Raw genomic sequence first — 23,196 nt, 5'->3', positions numbered from 1 at the left:
GACACAGAGCCAAAGAGAGGCACATAGATGGTAGGCGATACACACTTGAGTCAACTGTCTGCCGGGCACCGAGGCCCTGGCTCCCTGGGCTCGACGTGCTAGGGGCACCGCGACCTCGGTCCCTCTCTCCCGCAGCCCCAGATCCCCCGGACTTGGCGACCGCCCAGCTCCTCCCCTGCCCAGCCGGGGAGCTCGGCCCGGCCCCTCCCCTCCCCTCCATAAAGCAGGCGCCGCCCGGGAATGCGGGACAACTCTGCTGATTGGTGAGCCACTAGCATGGCCTGCCCGCAGCTCCGGAGCCGGCGCCTCGTTCCCTCGCTGCGCGGGGACCCGGGGCTCGCTCCTCTGCTGCTGCCGCTGCCCCTGGCGCTGCGCGTCGGGCTCGGGGCCGACTGCCCGTGCCAGGCCCCAGCGCTGTGCCGTCCCATCACCCATCGCCCCGACTTCGAGGTCAGTGGCCTCTCTTTCCCCTGACGCTCCGGGTCTGGTCCTCAAGGCCCTAAGAGGAGTTATAGTAGAATAACCGAGCCCGAGAATGAGGTGTTGGGGGCGCAAAACCAGCTTTGACCGCTCGCGGAGGGGCCTTTCTGTCCACGGATTTCCTTTAGCCTTAAAGATGAGGAAATTTTGGCTCAGAGAGGTTGAGTAACTCCTCCCAGGTCTCACAGTAAGTATTCCAACCCAGATCTGACTCCAAGAGCAAATTCCTTGCATTGCCCTGCTGTGCCTCTCCCCAGGCAGTCTGGCCAGACAAGCAAGGAGGCTGGTAAGGAGATACTCCCTAAGTAGCAAGACCCATTGGTTTCCAAGAGAATTGAGGATGAGTTTGAAAGAATCTCAGCACTCCCACAGTCCAGTGGAAGACTGAACGTTCTGCTTACTTTGCTTTTCTATACCTGCCACACAAGAAGGGGGATTAAAAATAGGTCTTTAAGTAAAAATTCCGTCTACCCACCTAAGAATTTATAAGGCCTTGGGCAGCTTTAAGCAAACACCCTTTCGGAGGTAATGTGAAGACCACTTGTCTGCCTAGAGTTTGATGACTGCACCAGGAAGTGGACACATCAGGCAGGTGGAAAAGTTCACTCCAAAAGAGCAATTCTTGTGTAAACATAGCGACAATTGCCAGTTCTTAATCTAGCAGATTACATTTGGCAGGGACATTTAAATGTCAGTTAAAAAAAGTAATATAAATTGCTTAGAAGAAGTAAAAACGGTGGAAGTGTTTACGGAGAACCTGCCTAGTGTGTAAGCCTAACATCTGAAAGACTTTCTGTAGCACCCAATACCTCTTAGTCGGTTAGGCGGCATCTGTGGGCATTTAGAAAACCAATTATGCAAAGAAGCCAAATTTTGTTCATTTGCATGTTGGTGGTTAATGGTCTTTTCTCTCTACTGACCTATATTTTTCAAAGACAAAGACTAGACTGCATTACTTTTCCCCTTATATATTCAATTGGTTCATCAAGCTATTTTTTAGTATTTCTATTATATCACAAGCTCTCTGTATATTTTTAACATATTCAATCTTAGTTATCAGAATTGAAATAGGGGTAAGGTTTGTGACATAAATATGATTCTAAGAAGTCTAAAAACAATGGGCTGTTCAGTTTCACATTTTGTAATTTTTATTATTTCAGTGGGTAACTGCCTAGTAGAAAAATGGGTTATGCACAGTTAATTCTGAAAAATAAACAAAAAACCAAAAAGGAGACAGAAAATTAGGAAAAGCCTGGTTTAATTTTTATAGCTAGCTCTCCCCACCCTCCCCCATCCATTCTCCTCACAGTGGCCCAGTGATCATAGATATCGCTCTCCCTTTCTCTCTCCCCCTCTCCCTGTGTGTCTGTCTCTCTCATTTTTTAATGCAAATCTTATGATCCTCTGCTTAAAATACTTTAATGCTTCCCATTCATCTCAGGAGAAAATAGAAACTCCTCAGTGGTCTACAAAGCCCTACTTGATCCTGCCACCACCTACCTCAGTAGTTTCATCAGTTTCATCTGTTTCCATGTACTTTCAGGATTTCTGTGCTCCAGCCTCACTGACCTTCTTTTGGCTCCAGAAATTCAGAATTCTCCTGAGGTACTGAGACCTTTGCCCTTTTTTGTTCCCTCTTCTGAGAATGCTTTTTTGTGCATTGGTACCCCTCCTCTGTCCTGTCTAGGTCATTGCCCAGATTTCAGTCCTCCCCTAAAGAGTGTAGTCCTCAGGGAAGTTTTCCTGCCCTACCAGGGCCGCAGGTCCCCTTTATACGCTGTCATGGCGCCCTGCATTTCCATGTAGCCCTTAACACTATTGCATTAAATAACCAATGGACCTGGTCTGTGTCACTAATGCCTAACAATATACCCTGCCTATACCTTATTGGGATTCAATAAATATTTGCTAAATCAATGAATTAACACCTTATTTGGGATAAAGTAAAAATGATCAGTGCTTCTAATATTATCTGTGGAGAAAAAAATATGGGAGAAACATAACATCAACCACCTTAGTATTTAACTTGAGCACTAGTCTAAGAAGTAAGGTTCACCAGACATCATTCATAGTAAATGCAGCATCTATGAGTCCATCTGCAGTGGCCAGAAACTTGAGTATTTTCAACCTCCTCCCTTTCTCTTACCTTACTCATTCAGTGGGTCAGAGTCCTGTTAATTTTGCCTTCTTAGGATCTTCCAGATTTATTCATTTATCTCATAGTCTCCGCTGCTCCACAACTTTAGTTGAGGTCACCATCATCTCTTGCTTGCATTCTTCCAAAGCTTTCCTATTAGATATTCTGCCTCCAGTTTTGCCTCTTTAAACCATTTCCCACTTCAGCTGAAGGGATTTTTCTAAAATGCATACCTAAAATATGTATATTCTCTTTTTAAAACCCTTTCCCTTGGGATAATTTCTCAAGAGGGCTTCAAGTCCTTTCATGATTTAACCCTGCCTACCACCCTCAGGTTCTTCACTGTTGTCTCCCTCCAAATTTTAGGCATCAGCCATATAAACCTCCATGCTCTGCCTCCAGGTCTTGACACTTGCCACTATTTCTTCCTAGCCTACCCTCTCCTACTTTCCAGGCCCCACTAATTTCCTCCGCCACCAATTAATTGGGACCCCTATGTCTTATTCACTGTTGTACTCTCAGTGCCTGGCATATGATCAATGTTTAATTGTTACTTTGGGTGGTCAGCATGATATTCTTCTTGGTTTAAGTGAGGGTGCTTATCCCTGTTGTTTTGGCAGGTCTTTGTGTTTGATGTTGGACATAAAACTTGGAAATATTATGACTGGTCACAGATTACAACTGTGATACTTTTTTCAAATTATGACTCAGAACTTATGTGCTATGCTCATTCAAAAGGAGCCAGAGTAGTGCTAAAAGGTGAGTTACAGTTTTTACCAGATGTGTCTAAGCCAATTGGTAAGTTATACTTGCATCATCTGCTATCTTGAATTTCCAAAAAATTCTCTTTTCATTTTTATATTTTTTAGCATCCTAAAATTAATCTTAGATACTGTTTAATTCATTTCTCGGGTAGAAATATTTTAGAAGAATTAAGTAAACTACTGTATGGTTTTGAGGAAAATATGAATCCTAATTAGCATGATGACCCTTAGCTAGCCATAGTCCATGATTTTTTCTTTTAATTTGAGAATATTACTAACTATTTATAATGGTTATTTAGAAGATTAATGACTAATGATTTTCTGTGATCTTGATATATTACTTCTTCATTTGGAAAACTTAAATTTGGGGCTTAGTATTCCAAAATTATGAGATGTTTTAAAGACATTTGGATCTCTTTGGAAGTTTGTGAAGTAAATTTTATTAAACTGTTAAAAGCATATATGTACAAAAGATGTATATTCCTTCCATAGGAGATGTATCCATAAGGGAATATCATTAATGCTACTTTCAGAGCATCCTGGATAGCTCAACAAGTTAAGCTGGCCAAAACACAATATATGGATGGAATTAATCTAGACAAGAAGTTGCTCATTCATCACCTGAATATTATGCATTAACTGCTTTAGTCAAAGAAACTGCAGACTTTCCATCGTGAAATTGAGGGATCACAGGTAAAAATTCATTTGTTGTTTTTTGGAAACCCCTTACTTTTCCTATCAAAATGTATTCACGAAGGTATGACAAATAGAATCTCAGTTTTATTGAGTAGGAAGAGTTTCAGTACATCCTAAAAAATTTTCTGGAACTTTTGCGGTTCTTAACTAGAGAAGTTTTATAAAATTTTAAGGTGCCAAATCTGTTCTTTATTCACATCAGGATACAATACTGGAATTGCCCCACCTACTTACCTTGCAGCAGAGTTAGAAATATTAGATAGGCAATGGGAATCAGGAAGGATTTAGCTGCCCAGGCTCTGCTTTCATCAGTGCAGGACAGAAACAGCTCTTGCCTAAGAGTAGAGGTAGTTCTGGGGAAGTGTCTCACTTGCTCCATAGACTCTGAGTTACTTTGCAAAGCACCCAAGGCCCAGTAAGGCTCAAAGCCTAATAATTCCATAGAACTTGTCAGTGCTATGACAAAAGGCAGGATTCTTCCCTACTACCATAATGAGCATGATCAGAGAGAAGATCACAACATAAGGCATCTTGCCAGGCAATGTGTGAGTAACAGAAGGACAGTGTGGCCCTAGATCAGTGATTCTCAAAACTGGTCATACACCAAGATAACCAGGAATCTTAAAAAAATTAAACACACACACGTACACTGGATCCCACTCCCAGAGATTCTTATTCAGAGAAATACAAACCAAAACTACAATGAGGTGTCACCTCACACCAGTCAGAATGGCCATCATTAAAAAGTCTACAAATAATAAATGCTGGAGAGAGAGTGGAGAAAAAGGAACCCTCCTGCACTGTTGATGGGAATGTAAATTGGTGCAGCCACTATGGAGAACAGTACGGAGATTCCTTAAAAAACTAAAATAGAGTTGCCATATGATCCTGCAATCCCACTCCTGGGCATATACCCAGACAAAACTATAATTCGAAAAGATATAGTCACCTCAGTGTTCATAGCAGCACTATTTACAATAGCCAACACATGGAAGCAACCTAAATGTCTGCTGACAGGTGACTGGATAAAGAAGATGTGGTATATATACACAATGGAATGATCACACTCAGCCATAAAAAAGAATGAAATAGTGCCATTTGCAGCAACATGGATGGACCTAGAGATTATCATATTAAATGAAGTAAGTCAGACAGAGACAAATATCATATGTTATCACTTATATGTGGAATCTAAAAAATGATACAAATAAACTTATTTACAAAACAGAAATAGACTCACAGACAAAGAAAACAAACTTATGATTACCAAAGGGGATAGCAGCGTGGGGGAGGTAGAGGGGAGATAATTAGTAGTTTGGGATTAACATATATACACTACTATATACAAAACAGATAAACAAAAAGGACCTACTGTATAGCACAGGGAACTATATTCAATATCTTGTAATAACCTATCATGGAAAAGAATCTGAAAAAGAATAGGTATATATATATGTACAACTGAATCACTTCGCTGTACACCTGAAACTAACACAACACTGTAAATTAACTCTACGTCAATAAAAAAGTATATTACAGAAATTATAAAGGAACACATTAGGATGTTTCCTTCTTAAAAAAAACTATACAATAATTTGTTAGTGGACACACATAAAAAATGATGTAAATTTTGACATCCAAAACATAAAATGTTGGGTGGTGGAGTATAAAAATTTAGAGCTTTTTGTATGTGTTCTAAGTTAACAGTTTAAAATAGACTGTTGTAACTATAAGATGTTTTAAAAAATTATTTTATTTCAATATAATTGACATATATAGTATTATATTCGTTTCAGGTGTAAAACATAATGATTTGATATTTGTATATATTGCAAAATGATCACCACAATAAGTCTAGTTAACATCCATCACCATACATAGTTACAAAATTTTTTTTAATGTAAGCCACATGATAACCACAAAGCAAAAACCTACATTAGATATACAAAAGAAAATCAGAAAGGAATCAAGCATGCCACTACCGGGAATCACAAATCACAAAGGAAGAGAGCAAGAAAAGAAGAAAGGAAAAAAGGAATTAGAAAATAGCCAGAAAACAATTAACAAAATGGCAATATTACGTAGAAACCTATCAGTAATTACTTTAAATGGAAATGGACTAAATTCTCGAATCAAAAGACACAGAGTGGCTGAATGGATTAAAAAAAACAACAAGATCCAACTATACGCTGCCTATAAGAGACTCACTTCAGCTTTAAGGACACACATAGACTAAAAATGAAAGGATTGCAAAACTAGTTCAAGGCAAATGGAAACCAAAAGTGAGCAGGGGTAGCTATATTTATATCAGACAAAACAGACTTTAAGCCAAAAATGGTAACAAGAGACAAAGTTCATTATATAATTATAAAAGGGTCAGTTCATCAAGAAGATATAACAATTGTAAATATTTATTGTGGGTGCTCCACATCAGAGCACCTAAATATATTAAACACTAAGATATCTGAAGGGAGAAACAGACAGCAATATAATAATAGTAGAGGACTTTAGTACTCCACTTTCAGCAATGGACAGATTATTCAGACAGATAATCAATAGGGAAACATCAATAAGGAAACTGTAGTTAGATACAGTTAGGCTGGTAAAAGGTATAAACTTTGTTGTAAGATGAATAAGGTCTGAGGATTTAGTGCAGAACATGATGACTATAGTTGATTGTACTGTATTGTATAATTTGAAATTTGCTGAGAGTAGAATTTTAGTGTTATCACCAAAATAAATAAATAAATAATAAATAATAAATAAATAAAGGTGATGGCTATGTTAATTAACTTGATGGGAATACTTTTGCATATATATGCATATCATTATGTTGTACACTTAAAATATATTACAATTTTACTTGTCTATTATACCTCAGTAAAGCTGAGAAAAAACTGCTAGGCTAGACAGTGAGTTTTTTGAAGGCAGGGACCAGTTCCTTGATGTCTAACACAATGTTTAAAAATTACTTATTGAATATATGAATGATACCTGCCTTTCAAAATTTTAAATCTAGTTAAGTAGGATATATATAGTATAAACTAATGACTCTAAATCTATCTCAGAATCACCTGGGAGTGCTTGTTAAAAATATGCCCAGAAGTTGATTCTGGCATAGATTCTAGGAACTGTATTTTTACCAAGTGTTATAGGTGATTCTGGTGTAGTTGGTCAACATGAATTTGAGAATCACTGGAAAAATAATAAATGATGTAACGATCAACATCTCTATGGCTTTATACAAGTAGGGAAGGTTTGTCAGTGTGGAATTCAGCTTTTCAAATGAGTACAATTTAGATCAAGGATAGCAAATACCTGGTATGCAGGCCACCATACTCCTCTCCTCACACATTTTGGTCTCAGACACTTTTCCTTCATTCTGTAGATTGCTGTTGTTAATAGGGTAGAATTAATGTATGGGAACTTATTTGCTAGTCCTGATTAAGCTATAGTGAAAGAGCAAGGGGGAAGAGACTGAGCAAAGACTTTGCAGTAGGAATGTCTATTTCCATGTTTGAGGGGCAAGTAGAGCAATTTGGGCTACTATGTCAAGTTCATGTTAGTTAAGTTAGTGGGAAGTACAGTTGCCAAGATGAACCAGATTGTGGAAGATCCAGGATGTGACACTGAAGAGTACGCATTTTATTCTGTATGTAATGCGTAATGTGTATAGAAAGTATTTGGGGAAGATTATTTATGGTAGTACGTAAAAAAGTCTAGAGGAGAAAGAAAGACCTGTAAGGACTAACCCAGTAATCCAATAACTTGGAATTTATGGTTTGAATTGGGATGATGGCATAACCCTAACACTCAGCAAGTGTTCAATATTCATTGAATTAATTAATTAATGGAAAGGAATGGGCAGAACAACTGTGAGAGGCCACCCAAAGGAAAATGTGAGATTAGTTATGGGGTGTGAGGGAAGAAGAGTCAGAAAATGGCCCAAAGGTTCTTAAACTGGTGACCAGAAAAAAATGACTAATTTAGAGCCCCAGGAAGGAGAAATGAGTTTTTGGGAAAAGATGATAATTTAGGATTATAGAATTTGTGATCACAGAATTAAAGAGCTAGAAGTGCTCTTGAAGAATTCTTTCTACACCTTCACTGTTACATGTGGGAAAACAGATCAGATATTTAAAATGAAATAACCTAGTTATAAGAGAGCCAAGATAAGAACCAAAGTCTTTTGATTTCTTTTCTAATATACTAATGCTGCCTTCTCAAAAATATGAGATTAACCATGACGGGAAACCCAGGTGAAAATATTCTCACTGCTCAGGAGAGAGGTAAGGACTTACAAAATGGATTTGAAATTTACCTGCTTAGAGGTAATCACTTTCTCTATTACCTTATTATACTTCCATTTTCTAACAGGGGACAGCGATAAAATGAAGTCCAATATGTAAAAATTTCACTTTATAACCTATTTTGCTGGACAGCTTTAGGGAAAGCCTATTCTTACAAAGCAGAGCTTCCTTTAGTGTTAATAATGAAAGAATTATAGGGAGAATTTTGAGAAAGTCCTAAAAAGAGTTATAGTAGAATAAATTAGCCAAAGTGTAAATATTTAACTAAAATACCTCAATTTTTTGTAATATTAATCAATACATTTATTGAGAGCCTAATTAAGAAGAAAACTTTTAATGAAGATTTAGAATGTTTGCAGACATATATTAATAAAATAAAGCTAATTAATATTCAGTTAAGGCAATAAATCTTTTTTTTACATTAGGTCTCAGAACTTATTTATTTTATAACTGAAAGTTTGACCCTTTGACCAACATCTTAAGGCAATAAATCTTTTAAAGAGATTCATCCTTATTGAGGACTGGCTCACTATTCAAAATGAAAGATAATTTAACACTCAAGTTTTATTTGAATATTTACATAAAATAAGACCATTTAAGTGATTTGTTCAACATTTTGAGTTGATTAATTTATACTTGTAGCCATAAAACACCACTACTCTTTAACTGTAATGTTGGACTAAACTTACCATGTAAAGTAATTGTAAATCAAGGGCTCAAACTGCCAACATAGTCCAGTAAGCTTGTGCCAAGAGATGACCTATTTAGCTTGCACGGTATTTTTAAGAACTTTTGTATTTGAATTCTTTTAGTGTGCTTTTACTCTCTAGTTGCTTATAGGCCCTACCACACCCTACTGTGATTACACCAGTTTCCTTCAATCAGTCGAGTTGCTAGTCTGTCCTCTGAAGGCATGTGACTTTAAAACTCCTCTTCTACACAGTGCCTGCTCCTGGTCATTGTATATGTCCAAATATGCCTGGGTCCAAATATATGTCCATTATCTAAATATATATCCAAAACATTGTCCAAAATATATGTCTGGGTCAGTCCGTGTAGGCAAAAAATATATTTCTTAAAATTGTTCTAGTTCCATACATGTCAAACCTTACATCAGACACGTAAGTGGTTCTTTTTGAGGGGGGGAGTAATATGAGGCAAGAGAATATATAATCAACAAAACATCTGCCATAATATGCATATTTGATCATGTTCATAAAATGGTTTTCCCACAGGTAACCTTTGATGTATCTTGGTCTCCAAACTGCGTAGGTAGGAGGTCCTATAATTATACCGGAATTGCAGATGCTTGTGACTTTCTCTTTGTGATGTCTTATGGTGAACGAAGTCTGGTCTGGTCACAATGTGTTGCAGGAGCTAATTCTCCCTATACTAAGACATTAACTGGTAAGAATTCACAAAACAATCAGTTATCAGCAATATTAATTCTATAACCTCAAACATTAAGATATATTTTAGTATTTCTAAGTCATTTGTATACCTTTTCCATTTGTAACGTGTTCTTGAAACATATAAAAACCTCTTTTTTTTAAAATTAATTTAATTTATTTATTTATGGCTGTGTTGGGTCTTCGTTTCTGTGTGAGGGCTTTCTCTAGTTGTGGCAAGCGGGGGCCACTCTTCATCGCGGTGCGCGGGCCTCTCACTATCGCGGCCTCTCTTGTTGTGGAGCACAGGCTCCAGACGCCCAGGCTGAGTAATTGTGGCTCACGGGCCCAGCTGCTCCATGGCATAAAACCTCTTAATTTGAGAGCTTTAAAGTTTACAAAAAGTTTTAAAGTTCTGAAGTTTTCAATTACCTCTAAAAAATCTTGGGAGGAAGGTGTATTATATTAACCCTCTATTATAGATGAGATGAAGGGTGTTAAGTTCTCATGATTGCACAGCTATTAAGTATTAATATGGTTGGAACTCAAGCAGGTGTTCTAACTTCAAGTCAACACTCTTGTCAGAAAGTTACACGAAGAAGATATTTGCTTACTTGGAATTTGATAGAATATTTTTGTTGAAATAACCAATGTTAAATAATTTAATAGCAAAGGTAGCTATAATGTGAGTACCTGTTATACATGATTGATAGGATTGGCTTTATCTTATTTGGCATTTACTATTAGTACACATGCTACATTAAAAATTATATTCCTATTAGAATTAAGAGTACTTCTGATCTGTCATTCATATGATGTGGCCTTTGCATTATCCTTTCCAAAGTTTGGATTGGTTTGTATCCCATCAACCAATTGAATTAAAGACTGCTTGCTATCTTTTGGACTTAAGTGAGATTTTCTGGGATAGTTAGCATAGATTTAAGTGTTGAGTAATAAATAAAAATTATTTTCTTTTTCATATAGAGGTAAAATCATAGAACCTGGCCTCATTTTTATCATGTCCTAATTGTCTGGACAGAATAGTCTGATCATAAGCATATACTATTTAAAATTTGAAAAATAATTTGTGTTATAATACAAAATAATTATTTAACCCAATGTTTGCCAACTGTGTTTATGAAAGAGATGATAATTATGTGTATCAATAAAAGGTTCATTATCAAATATGTTTGGAAAATGATGCATACTCCACCCCTCTCTTGGATATTTAACAGTACACAGTAACTTTAAAGCCTCTGAAAAACAGCAAATTTACTCAACATTCTAGCTAATCTTGGAACATATCTTGGTGGGAAAACATAATTTGCAGCATGGGCAAGAAAGGGATTGATAATACCAGGAATTTGTTCATTTTTCTCTTTGTTTCCTATAACTACAGATTATTTGCTACTACAGAGTAAGATGCGGTCATTCCTTATCCCAAGCTGTAGTCCATGCTTATAGGATATTGATAAAATGTGGAACACTTGTGTGTTCTGTAGGTAATTGTGAGACCACACCTGCCAGAAAGTTTAAGACTTACAGAACTTTTTTAAAGCTTTAGAATCTAGAATATCAAATCCATGCCTTAGCAGTTAATAGACACAATTAGCATGCTTTCCTAAAATGTGTCATTGTTACTAAAATGTGTCATTGTTCCCAAAATTAAATTTTGTGAATTTTTTGCTTCAATTTGACCTAAATTGTTTTGAATGTTTTCTATTATTCAAAAAGAAATTGTTTAGAAAGTGATACCAAATTTATAGTTCTTAAGGGATGACTTTTATAATATTCAAAAAACACCATATTAGTATTTTACATAAATGTACCTGTTGTTACAAACTTGGATTCTAAGTGGTTGCATAGCTTGTATGAACACATTAGTAGACATATGAAGAGAAAAAAATATGCTTTTTCTGTCCCTATTTGATTAGGATATGATGACTACATCAAGATAGGCATTAACCCTAAGAAACTTGTAATGGGTATTCCCTGGTATGGTTATGATTATACCTGCCAAAATTTATCAGTGGTAAGAACAGATCATTTCTTACGTAATTTTTTTCTTTCTATTATATTTTTTAGAGTCTGTTTTGTTTCCTCTATATAAACTTCATTTTATTTAGAATTTAGAAATTTCTCTCTCTATAGAATATATATACTTTATTGAGAATTTATTTAATAAGGTTTGAGACTAAAAAGTAGACAGTTTATTTTAAATAATTAAATCCCATACAAGTTTCTGAATATTATATTTCTATTTAATAATGAAATTCAACTTTTATTCCATATAGTCAGGTTATCTATTTATAGTATATATTTTATGTCTAATAAATAATTTTATTATATTTTTGGATTTGCTTAATTGCTTAAGATTTGCTTAATTGATAATCTATAACATGAACATTTTTGCATTTCTAGAATCATGTTTGTAACACTGCAAAATACCCTTGTAAAGATGCTGTATACCATCAGGTGGCCTATCAAATGATCATGAAGCAAGTAAATAGTTCTACTTCTGGAAGACTGTGGGATAAAAATCAGCAGTCTCCTTATTATCACTGTGAAGTAAGACTTTTCACAAGTTATCCATCTTTAGTTTTCATAATTGCATATTTTCATAATTACATATTTGAAAGTAAGATTTTGTATCAGTTTTCTTATAGGGTACAACATACAGACTGCTGTTTACATGAGTAGACTTGTCTTTGAATCTGTGTAATCAGGAACTTTACTTCCCTTGTGAGCAATTCAAGTTATACTAATAGTGGAACTGCTCTGCATGAGCCACTTGTCATTTTAGATGATATAATAAAAGCATGTGTATAACAAACAGGATTTCCTTAAGAGTTGACAATTATAAATGATGTCTGTGGCTTTTGAAAGAGCTTTGGGCCAAAACAGGTTACTTGCTCTGAAAACCTCTATTTCAAAGTAGCCTCAAAATTCTGATGAGGCTCTTATATAGGGAGGAATGAGGCTGAGAACAGAGGTGTCATCAGGGACTTCACAATGGAAAATGGTACCATTTCAAATTTATTCCACAATTCAAACTATGTGATATTCAACAAAATTAAAAATTAGAGACAGAAAAATATTACAAACAGAGTAAATGACTAGCAGTTCTGTCAGGTAGTGTTTGATAAATAGGAATTGCCATACCAAAGGGACAAAGAAAAGTTATCTTTTCCATAGTTTACCTTTAGCATAATAAAAACTTTTTCACACCTCAAAAATCTAAGTACAAACCATCTTTAATGTACCTTGAATTATGTTACTACAAAAGGAACCCTAAAATGATATGATGAACGTTAATTCCAGTAAGAATTTATATTTCTTTCTAATGGTCTGGTACCCATCTACAAAAGAATGACTGCAAATATACATATTTAATAAATTATAATTGATATACATGTACATGCCTGTATATCAACTATGTAGAAAGCTTTAGTGTAGAGCTTTTTAAACTTTAGAATCTAAAGTATAAACATTAAACTAGGTTATACTGTGATCTTGTCTTTACCAAACAGTATTTATAGAACTCTGTTCTAGGAACTGTTAATAACACATAGACACACACATACCCACACACACTAGTGGTTACCAGTGGGAAGAGTGGGGGCGATGGGCAAGATAGGGGTGGGGTAGTGGGAGGTACAAACTGTTGGGTATAAGATAGGCTCAAGGATGTATTGTACAACACAGGGACTATAGCCAGTATTTTGTAATAACTGTAAATGGAAAGTAACCTTTAAAATTGTATAATTTTTTTTTTCATTTTAAAGAATATACTAAAAAAACACACACACACACAAACACACACACACAAACACACACAAATACACACGCATGTGCCATGGCCAAATATATTTGGAAAACACTACAAACTGTAAGTCTCTCTTGGAGATTTATAATGTATAACATTATATTCAAGGATTTAAGATGTACTACAGTACATAAAGCCATTTAATTGTTTAACATAGAACCCTGTTTCCTAGCACTCTTAGAAACATGCAAGGGAACAGTGTTTCATGGATATCAGTTTGGTAAAGGGTTTGTTTAACCAATTATACATAGTTTGGAAATATGTAATTTAGAATAAATAGTTTACCCTATGATGTACTGCTTTTTGTAATTCCTGACTTATTTTTTCCTTAATGCATAAGAAGACACATTCTTTAAGATTTTAGAACTCAGGAAACATTTTGATGAGCCTTGAAAACCATTCATTAAATGGCACTTCAGACAACCATCTATTTATAAACAATTTGTTCTTCTTCATTCATTGTAAAATTCCACAGCAACCCAAATCAAGTTTTTGTCTTAACGGAGGAGAATCATTCTGCTTTCTTATGCTGTCTCAGCAATAGCAGCTTCATCTTGCACTCAATATTCTTGGAGGCATACATTCCTTAACCAGGCATCTGTCAAACTTACATATACTCAGTTTTTTATCCTTTGATCCTTCACTATTTGAGGCATTTGAAATTTCTTAACATATCAAAAAAGCTCAAAGTACTAGCTAGAATGATGGCAAAATTCAAAGGTGCATGTCTTTGGGTTTGCCCCTGACTCTACAAAAATAAATCTTTCTAGTTGCCTTTTAATATTGAATCACGATTGGAACTAGAGCATGTATAGCTTTTTCTAGTTCTAAAGATTTTAAAGAATGGAATATAAGATACAGTATGAGATATGCTTGTATGTAATGAATCTACTGTACTTAAATATGCCATAGCTTATTCATTTACCAAGTGACTATTGTCCTTTAAAGCAGTCATCTTAGGAGATGATTCTAATTCTCGTGGTGCTACCATAAATATAAATATTACTGGTATTCATTGAGAATTGTCTTTAAAGAGTTCCCCAGACGTATATAAAGATCAGTAAATTATTTTAAATCACAGATCATTCTATTTTTACTTCCTATCTTTTTCTCTTCCTTTACCCTTTTGCCTAATTCTGCTCCTTTCCTCTTTCTTTTATCCTTTATCCATAGCTTATATACCTTCTAAAAGAGACTGTGTTTAGTACTAGATAGAGGCAAGTGATGCTGGGGAGAAGGACTTTACAGGGTGGAAGGTGAGCATAAGACTAGTTTCTAGTTTGTGGTCCTTAGGTGTGTGCCTAAGTCACCCATGGGGTCCAGACCCAACAGGCTCTTAGACTCAATTCTGTAAGACCTAGAAAAGGAGATGTTTTCTTTGTCCACTGCCATTCATCATACACAAAATCACCTGTTGAGCTCCTAACTAGGCACATTTCCAGGAACTGTAAGGAAATCCAAAAAAGTATATAAGCTGGTTTTAGAGGACAAAAGCAGTGATTCTCCTTAACCTTGGCTACATATCAGAATTACCTAATGGAACATTAAAACATAACATAAGGAAACAAATAAATATATGTTATAGCACTAGCCCTGGAAGATTTTGATTCAATAGGTTTCATGTGGTGTGGGTCCCAGGAATCTGTTTTTAAAAGCCCTCACAAGTGATTCAGATGTGTACAGTACATCTTGGTTGATAATCATCAGATCAGAGCAAGGAAAGAATCTTAGGGCATGAGAAGGACTTTAAATAGGATATACTGGGAGGCTCATTTGTGTGATCTCTATTGTTGTAAAAGTGCCACAAGCAATGATATCTAGAAAGTATTACATATAGAACCATGGAAAGTATGTATGCCCTAAAATTTTTATTATTTCATTGTATCCTTCTTGAATCATTGGATTTAAGAAACACCTTTCCCTCTTATTGCACTGAATACTTTAAAGTTACATTTTAATTTATTTGTATAGGATCAGGCTGGACATTTTCATCAAGTGTGGTATGATGACCCTCAGAGCATTTCTCTAAAGGCAACATATGTACAAAACCGTGGCTTACTCGGCATTGGCATGTGGCATGCAAACTGTCTTGACTACTCTGGAGATGCTATAGCCGAACAGCAAACTGAAGAAGTGTGGAAAGCCTTAAAACCAAAGCTGTGACAGAGATGAACATCTTTTGTTAAACTATTAAGGTTTAGAAAAATGATCTGTTTAAACAGATCTAGTTTCTCGAAGAGATTAAAAAATATATACCTTTTTTCACATTGCTATATATTTTAGTTATTAGTGTACTCAAAAACAGATAAAGAATAAAGAAATGCTTTGATTGTTTGAATTTGAAAAATACATACCTATTTATATCTTCAGTGTACAACAACATAAAGGTAAGAAACAAGTCAACCTACCATATCAAATATTCCTCTGTATGATGTTTAATATTATAGTTGGGAACAATTGCTTTCACAATTTTATTGTGCTAAAATTTCCCCCATATTAAAATATATGCTTACCAATCAATGCTAATTTTTAAAATATGTATAATTTGAAGTAGAAATTTTTTGCTTAGAAATGCATTTTTAAAAATTTAGTCTTTGGGGGCTTCCTTGGTGGCGCAGTGGTTGGGAATCTGCCTGCCAATGCAGGGGACACGGGTTCGAGCCCTGGTCTGGGAAGATCCCACATGCCGAGGAGCAACTGGGCCCGTGAGCCACGACTACTGAGCCTGCGTGTCTGGAGCCTGTGCTCCCAACAAGAGAGGCCGCGATAGTGAGAGGCCCGCGCACCGCGATGAAGAGTGGCCCCCACTTGCCGCAACTAGAGAAAGCCCTCGCACAGAAACGAAAACCCAACACAGCCAAAAATAAATAAATAAATAAATAAATTAATTAATTAAAAAAAAATTTAGTCTTTGGGAATCAGTTTGCTTTATATTTTTTATTCAATAAATCTAAATTTAAAACCTGCAATTTTGTGTCTCTAGGTTCATTTGATGCAAATCATTTTTCTCCTTCCTGATTCCATATAGCACTCATGTTCTCTGAGTCACTTGAATTAAACTCACTTATGCCTCCAGAGGGGGGGAAGATAATGAATATAAAGGATCAAAATACTTAGAAAATACAAGAAGATAACTTAGTAGTAATATTTTGAATTAGTAGGTTAGAGCCACCTAATATTTTCCAACTAAATTATTTTTTTGAGGTTATATCTGAAATGTTTATGAAAAACTTGGTGTTGAACCCAATTCTATTCATTGGCATTTACCCAATTATTAATATTCCTTCATTTATGGACATCTATAATATATTTCTTGGTTAGTTTTGTTTCCATGGTTAAATTTTTTCATTTTCTATATCTGCATTTTACTTTTAATTATCTAAAGACATTGGTTTCTCAACTGTTTTTTTCTTTCTAAAAGAGACATTTTGTGCAAAGAAATGTACAGAGGTCTCAGTTTCCTTTCTCAAGGCAATTAAGAAGAATATTGTGTAGAACTTATATTAGTTCCTATAAATACTTAGATTAGAAATCTGCATCCTTAAACTCTGGATTTACATAAATCCTGCCTTCCCTGTACATTTTCCCCTCTCCAAATTGGAATAAATGACAGTTCAGTCATCTGTTATGAGAATATTTCATTTCCTACTTGCACAATTATTTATGGCAAAGTAAAACCAACCATTTTCCATAGTACTTGCTGAATTACTATTGTCTCTGTATTTTTTAAATAAATTTAAAAAATTTAAATTCTTAGTACTAATCTCTACATAGCTGTAGATGCAAGTTAGATTCATATTTATTAAAATATATGATTTTTCATATTATAGTCATTCTAGGTATTACATTTTAAGACTATTAAAAAATGAAAATAATGCAATATAGTACTGTAAAATAATATGTAACACATCTGAAACCTTCAAAAATAGTCAAATAGACACCATTTTGCTTTTTTACGTCTAATATTTCCTGAAACACTGTATAATAACCACATGAAAAGGGAAAAGATGTAAAACTTATAATTTATATGAAAACAAGGAGAACAACGGCTAAACAAATCTGTTCAAGTAAATTTTTTAACAAATAAAAATTTTAAGTTAACATACCTTATTGAGATTGAAAAGATGTATTAAATTTCTTCTGGGCCAGATCAGCTTTCAATGTGCGTAAATCTGAAACCGCTTGTTTTCTCACCTATAAAAGAACAACTGACTTTCAAAAATGAACTTTTATCTTACCTTTCTAAAATTATATAATCGTCATATAAATAAGGGTTTTTATAACAGCTTTCATGTCTTCTCTCATTTGCCTTCAATGCCTTCACTTGCATTGGATTACTATGGTAAATGTGTAGTTCATAAGTCCCTTTGAATAAGCATGCTAGATATGCTACCAAATAATTTCATTTATTAGTATATAGGCATGATAAAATTAAACGGTTCTAAAAAACTAGAGTGAGAAAGAATTTTATCTTTTGCTTATTTCAAAATCTGTTCTCATTGTGCAAAGAAAGTAGTAAAAACAAAAACAAAAAACCTCTGCCTCCTAAGAAAAATTCCAAAAAACCTTAATTCCCAGCCCTTAGAAACTGAGTAAGTACTTAAGAAATGTAAGTGTGGCAAGCGCTCTTCTAAGTGTACTTTGACACTTACAAATTTTTAATTGAAGCAGATACTGTTATTTCTCCCCATTTTACAGTTGAGGAAACTGAGATGCCTAGAAGTTAAGTAACTTGCTCAAGGCATAAAACTAGTAAGTGGCACAGCCAGGATTCAAACTTAAACCATCTGGTACCAGAGCTCTTGCTATTCCAAGTATTGTCTGTAGACCAGCAGCATAAGCATCACCTGGGAGTTTGTTAGTACTGAAGACTTTCAGGCCTCCCCTCAGACCTACTGAGTCAGATCCTGCTAATTTTAACAGGATCCCCAGGTGACATTACATTGAACTTTGAGAAGCATTGATTGTGCTATATTATCTTGAACATGGTTGCAACAGTCAAGCTAGGTTTTCTGCCCCTTAGTTCTGTATCTTATGGGTAGTTGGGGTAAACCATTCAGAAATCAATAATAAATTCTTATAATGTCTACTATGTGACAATTAGGCACTATGGTTAAATGTAGGATTTTTTCCCCCCAGTGCGCAAGCTGAAAACTTGGTTCTCTTTTTTTCCATTTGTCTTTCCCGTTTTTTCACTAATAATTCTAATTTGGGTTCAAACCATTATATGTAATATTTATAAAGTTAAAATATACAAAAATGGTAAGAACTAATTTGTATGCTTTCCAGAAGAAAAGAGCATTGAGAGAGTCATAAATGAAGGCGCTGGGGGTATTTTTATTACTCCCTTCTACCCATCCAACTATCCTTAAGTGGACAAGCTTCCACATTTGATTTCTCTCCTTTTTTCTGAATGCACAGGAGTTGTCATTCACTGAACGAACTACTTTTTTGAGTGCAGACTATATAAGAATGTTAAATAACTCCTTTTTTTGGTTTAAAATTGTCCTTTGCCTTTTTCCTTTCCTGTAGTTTAAGTTTTAAGCTTCTCAGCGCTGAGCCAGGATTTAGCCTTGAGTATGCTGCTAGTGAAAAGAATCTAGAACTGCGCTGTCCAGTAGAGTATCTACTTGCCACATGTAACTATTTAAATTGAAATTAACTAAAATTAAATCTAAAATTCAATTCCTCAGTCACACAACAATCTACATTTCAAATGCTCAACATCCTTATGTGGCTAGTGGCTACCTTATCAGACAGTGCAGGTATGAAATATTTCCACCATCACAGAGAGTTGTATTGGACAGTGCTAATTCAACATAGGGGTCATTATTCTGGGTCATAAAGCTACTTCTGATAGAGGTGAATCGAGAGCACTCATATAACTTTATATATATATATATACACACACACACATATATATATATATATATATATATACACAAACATATATATATATACACACACATATATATATATATATATGAAAATAACCAGAGAGAATGAGATAATTACCCAAGAGAGGACAAAAAATGAAAATTAAATGGGAGCTCAGAGAGCTCAGTGGTTTGTCAGACTTATTTATGAACAACTCTAATGTAGGAATATTACTTCTTTCAGAATATTTTATGGAGACTCTATACTGATTCACAAGGTTCTTTTACTTTATTTCTTAGTGAAATTTTATTCAATTTTACTTTGGCCTTGTTAGGAATCTTTTCACAGAATTTCATTATTATTGTATTTTTTTTCATTCATGCTTTTTTTTATTTTTATTTTTTTTTGAATTTTATTTAAAAATTTTTTTTATACAGCAGGTTCTTATTAGTTATCCATTTTATACACATTAGTGTATACATGACAATCCCAATCTCCCAGTTCATCCCCCCCCACCACTTCCCCCTTGATGTCCATACGTTTGTTCTCTACATCTGTGTCTCAATTTCTACCCTGCAAACCAGTTCATCTGTACCATTTTTCTAGGTTGCACATACATGCGTTAATATACGATATTTGTTTTTCTCTTTCTGACTTACTTCACTCTGTAAGACAGTCTCTAGATCCATCCACGTCTCTACAAATGACCCAATTTTGTTCCTTTTCATGGCTGAGTAATATTCCATTGTATATATGTACCACACCTTCTTTATCCATTCATCTGTCGATGGGCATTTAGGTTGCTTCCATGTCCTGGCTATTGAAAATAGGGCTGCAATGAACATTGGGGTGCATGTGTCTTTTTGAATTATGGTTTTCTCTGGGTATATGTCCAGTAGTGGGATTGCTGGGTCATATGGTAATTCTATTTTTAGTTTTTTAAGGAATCTCCATACTGTTCTCCATAGTGGCTGTATCAATTTACATCCCCACCAACAGTGCAAGAGGGTTCCCTTTTCTCCACACCCACTCCAGCATTTACTGTTTGTAGATTTTTTGATGATGACCATTCTGACCAGTGTGAGATGATATCTCATTGTAGTTTTGATTTGCATTTCTCTAATGATTAATGATGTTGAGCATTCTTTCATGTGCTTCTTGGTCATCTGTATGTCTGCTTTGGAGAACTGTCTATTTATGTCTTCTGCCCATTTTTGGATTGGGTTGTTTGTTTTTTTGATATTGAGCTGCATGAGCTGCTTGTAAATTTTGGAGATTAATCCTTTGTCAGTTGCTTCATTTGCAAATATTTTCTCCCATTCTGAGGGCTGGCTTTTCGTCTTGTTTATGGTTTCCTTTGCTGAGCAAAAGCTTTGAAGTTTCATTAGGTCCCATTTGTTTATTTTTGTTTTTATTTCCATTTCCCTAGGAGGTGGGTCAAACAGGATCTTGCTGTGATTTATGTCATAGAGTGTTATGCCTATGTTTTCCTCTAAGAGTTTTATAGTGTCTGGCCTTACATCTAGGTCTTTAATCCATTTTGAGTTTATTTTTGTGTATGGTGTTAGGGAATTTTTGTGTATGGTGTTAGGGAATTTTTGTGTATGGTGTTAGGGAATTCTAATTTCATTCTTTTACATGTAGCTGTCCAATTTTCCCAGCACCACTTATTGAAGAGGCTGTCTTTTCTCCATTGTATATTCTTGCCTCCTTTGTCAAAAATAAGGTGACAATAGGTGCGTAGGTTTCTCTCTGGGCTTTCTATCCTATTCCATTGATCTATATTTCTGTTTTTGTGCCAGTACCATATTGTCTTGATTACTGTAGCTTTGTAGTATAGTCTGAAGTCAGGGAGTCTGATTCCTCCAGCTCCATTTTTTTTCCCTCAAGACTGCTTTGGCTATTCGGGGTCTTTCGTGTCTCCCTACAAATTTTAAGATTTTTTGTTCTAGTTCTGTAAAAAATGCCATTGGTGATTTGATAGGGATTGCATTGAATCTGTAGATTGCTTTGGGTAGTATAGTCATTTTCACAATGTTGATTCTTCCAATCCAAGAACATGGTATATCTCTCCACCTGTTTGTATCATCTTTAATTTCTTTCATTACTGTCTTATAGTTTTCTGCATACAGGTCTTTTGTCTCCCTGGGTAGGTTTATTCCTAGGTATTTTATTCTTTTCGTTGCAATAGTAAATGGGAGTGTTTCCTTAGTTTCTCTTTCAGATTTTTCATCATTCGTGTATAGGAATGCAAGAGGTTTCTGTGCATTAATTTTGTATCCTGCTACTTTACCACATTCATTGATTAGCTCTAGTAGTTTTCTGGTGGCATCTTTAGGATTCTCTATGTATAGTATGTCATCTGCAAACAGTGACAGTTTTACTTCTTCTTTTCCAATTTGTATTCCTTTTATTTCTTTTTTTTCTCTGATTGCCGGGGCTAGGACTTCCAAAACTACGTTGAATAATAGTGGTGAGAGGGGACATCCTTCTCTTCTTCCTGATCTTAGAGGAAATGCTTTCAGTTTTTCACCATTGAGAATGATGTTTGCTGTGGGTTTGTCATACATGGCCTTTATTATGTTGAGGTAGGTTCCCTCTATGCCCACTTTCTGGAGAGTTTTTTATCATAAATGGGTGTTGAATTTTGTCAAAAGCTTTTTCTGCATCTATTGAGATGATCATATGGTTTTTCCTCTTCAGTTAGTTAATATGGTGTATCACATTGATTGATTTGCGTATATTGAAGAATCCTTGCATCCCTGGGATAAATCCCACTTGATCATGGTGTATGATCCTTTTAATGTGTTGTTGGATTCTGTTTGCTAGTATTTTGTTGAGGATTTTTGCATCTATATTCATCAGTGATATTGGTAATTTTCTCTTTTTGTAGTATCTTTGTCTGGTTTGGTATCAGGTGATGGTGACCTCATAGAATGAGTTTGGGAGTGTTCCTCCCTCTGCAATTTTTTGGAAGAGTTTGAGAAGGATGGGTGTTAGCTCTTCTCTAAATGTTTGATAGAATTCACCTTTGAAGCCATCTGGTCCTGGACTTTTGTTTGTTGGAAGATTTTTAATCACAGTCTCAATTTCAGTGCCTATGATTGGTCTGTTTATATTTTCTGTTTCTTCCTGGTTCAGTCTTGGAAGGTTATACCTTTCTAAGAATTTGTCCATTTCTTCCAGGTTGTCCATTTTATTGGTATAGAGTTGCTTGTAGTAGTCTCTTAGGGTGCTTTGTATTTCTGTGGTGTCTGTTGTAACTTCTCCTTTTTCATTTATAATTTTATGGATTTGAGTCCTCTCCCTCTTTTTCTTGATGAGTCTGGCTAATGGTTTATCAATTTTGTTTATCTTCTCAAAGAACCAGCTTTTAGTTTTATTGATCTTTGCAATTGTTTTGTTTCCATTTCATTTATTTCTGCTCTGATCTTTATGATTTCCTTCCTTCCACTAACTTTGGGTTTTGTTTGTTCTTCTTTCTCTAGTTCCTTTAGGTGTAAGGTTATATTGTTTATTTGAGATGTTTGTTGTTTCTTGAGGTAGGCTTGTATAGCTATAAACTTCCCTCTTAGAACTGCTTTTGCTGCATCCCATAGGTTTTGGATCATTGTCATTTATCTCAAGGTATTTTTTGATTTCCTCTTTGATTTCTTCAGTGATCTCTTGGTTATTTAGTTACATATTGTTTAGCCTCCATGTGTTTGTGTTTTTTACG

General features: G+C 35.2%; 2 protein-coding genes across 2 annotated transcripts in view; one reads left to right on the top strand and one right to left on the bottom strand.

Annotated features, from left to right (window-relative positions):
• The first annotated feature begins 276 nt into the window (after nt 1–276).
• CTBS (chitobiase) lies at nt 277–15,773 on the top strand. Its single transcript, XM_036854260.1, is given in 10 exon segments — nt 277–450; nt 3,238–3,376; nt 3,874–3,893; nt 3,895–3,979; nt 3,982–4,045; nt 4,047–4,074; nt 9,623–9,794; nt 11,710–11,807; nt 12,197–12,343; nt 15,573–15,773. Coding segments are annotated over 10 exon segments (1,128 nt in total).
• The window catches only part of SPATA1 (spermatogenesis associated 1), a 52,438-nt gene continuing 38,886 nt past the window's right edge, over nt 9,645–23,196 (bottom strand). The window contains 2 exon segments of the mRNA XM_036854247.1: nt 9,645–9,774; nt 17,708–17,795. Of these exon segments, the coding sequence (XP_036710142.1) occupies nt 17,709–17,795 (87 nt within the window). The 3' untranslated portion in view covers nt 9,645–9,774; nt 17,708.

This window comes from Balaenoptera musculus, chromosome 1 (genome assembly GCF_009873245.2).
Source record: "Balaenoptera musculus isolate JJ_BM4_2016_0621 chromosome 1, mBalMus1.pri.v3, whole genome shotgun sequence".
NCBI lineage: Eukaryota > Metazoa > Chordata > Mammalia > Artiodactyla > Balaenopteridae > Balaenoptera > Balaenoptera musculus.
Note: the sequence above shows the minus strand (reverse complement) of the source record. Positions and strands in the feature narration are given on the sequence as shown.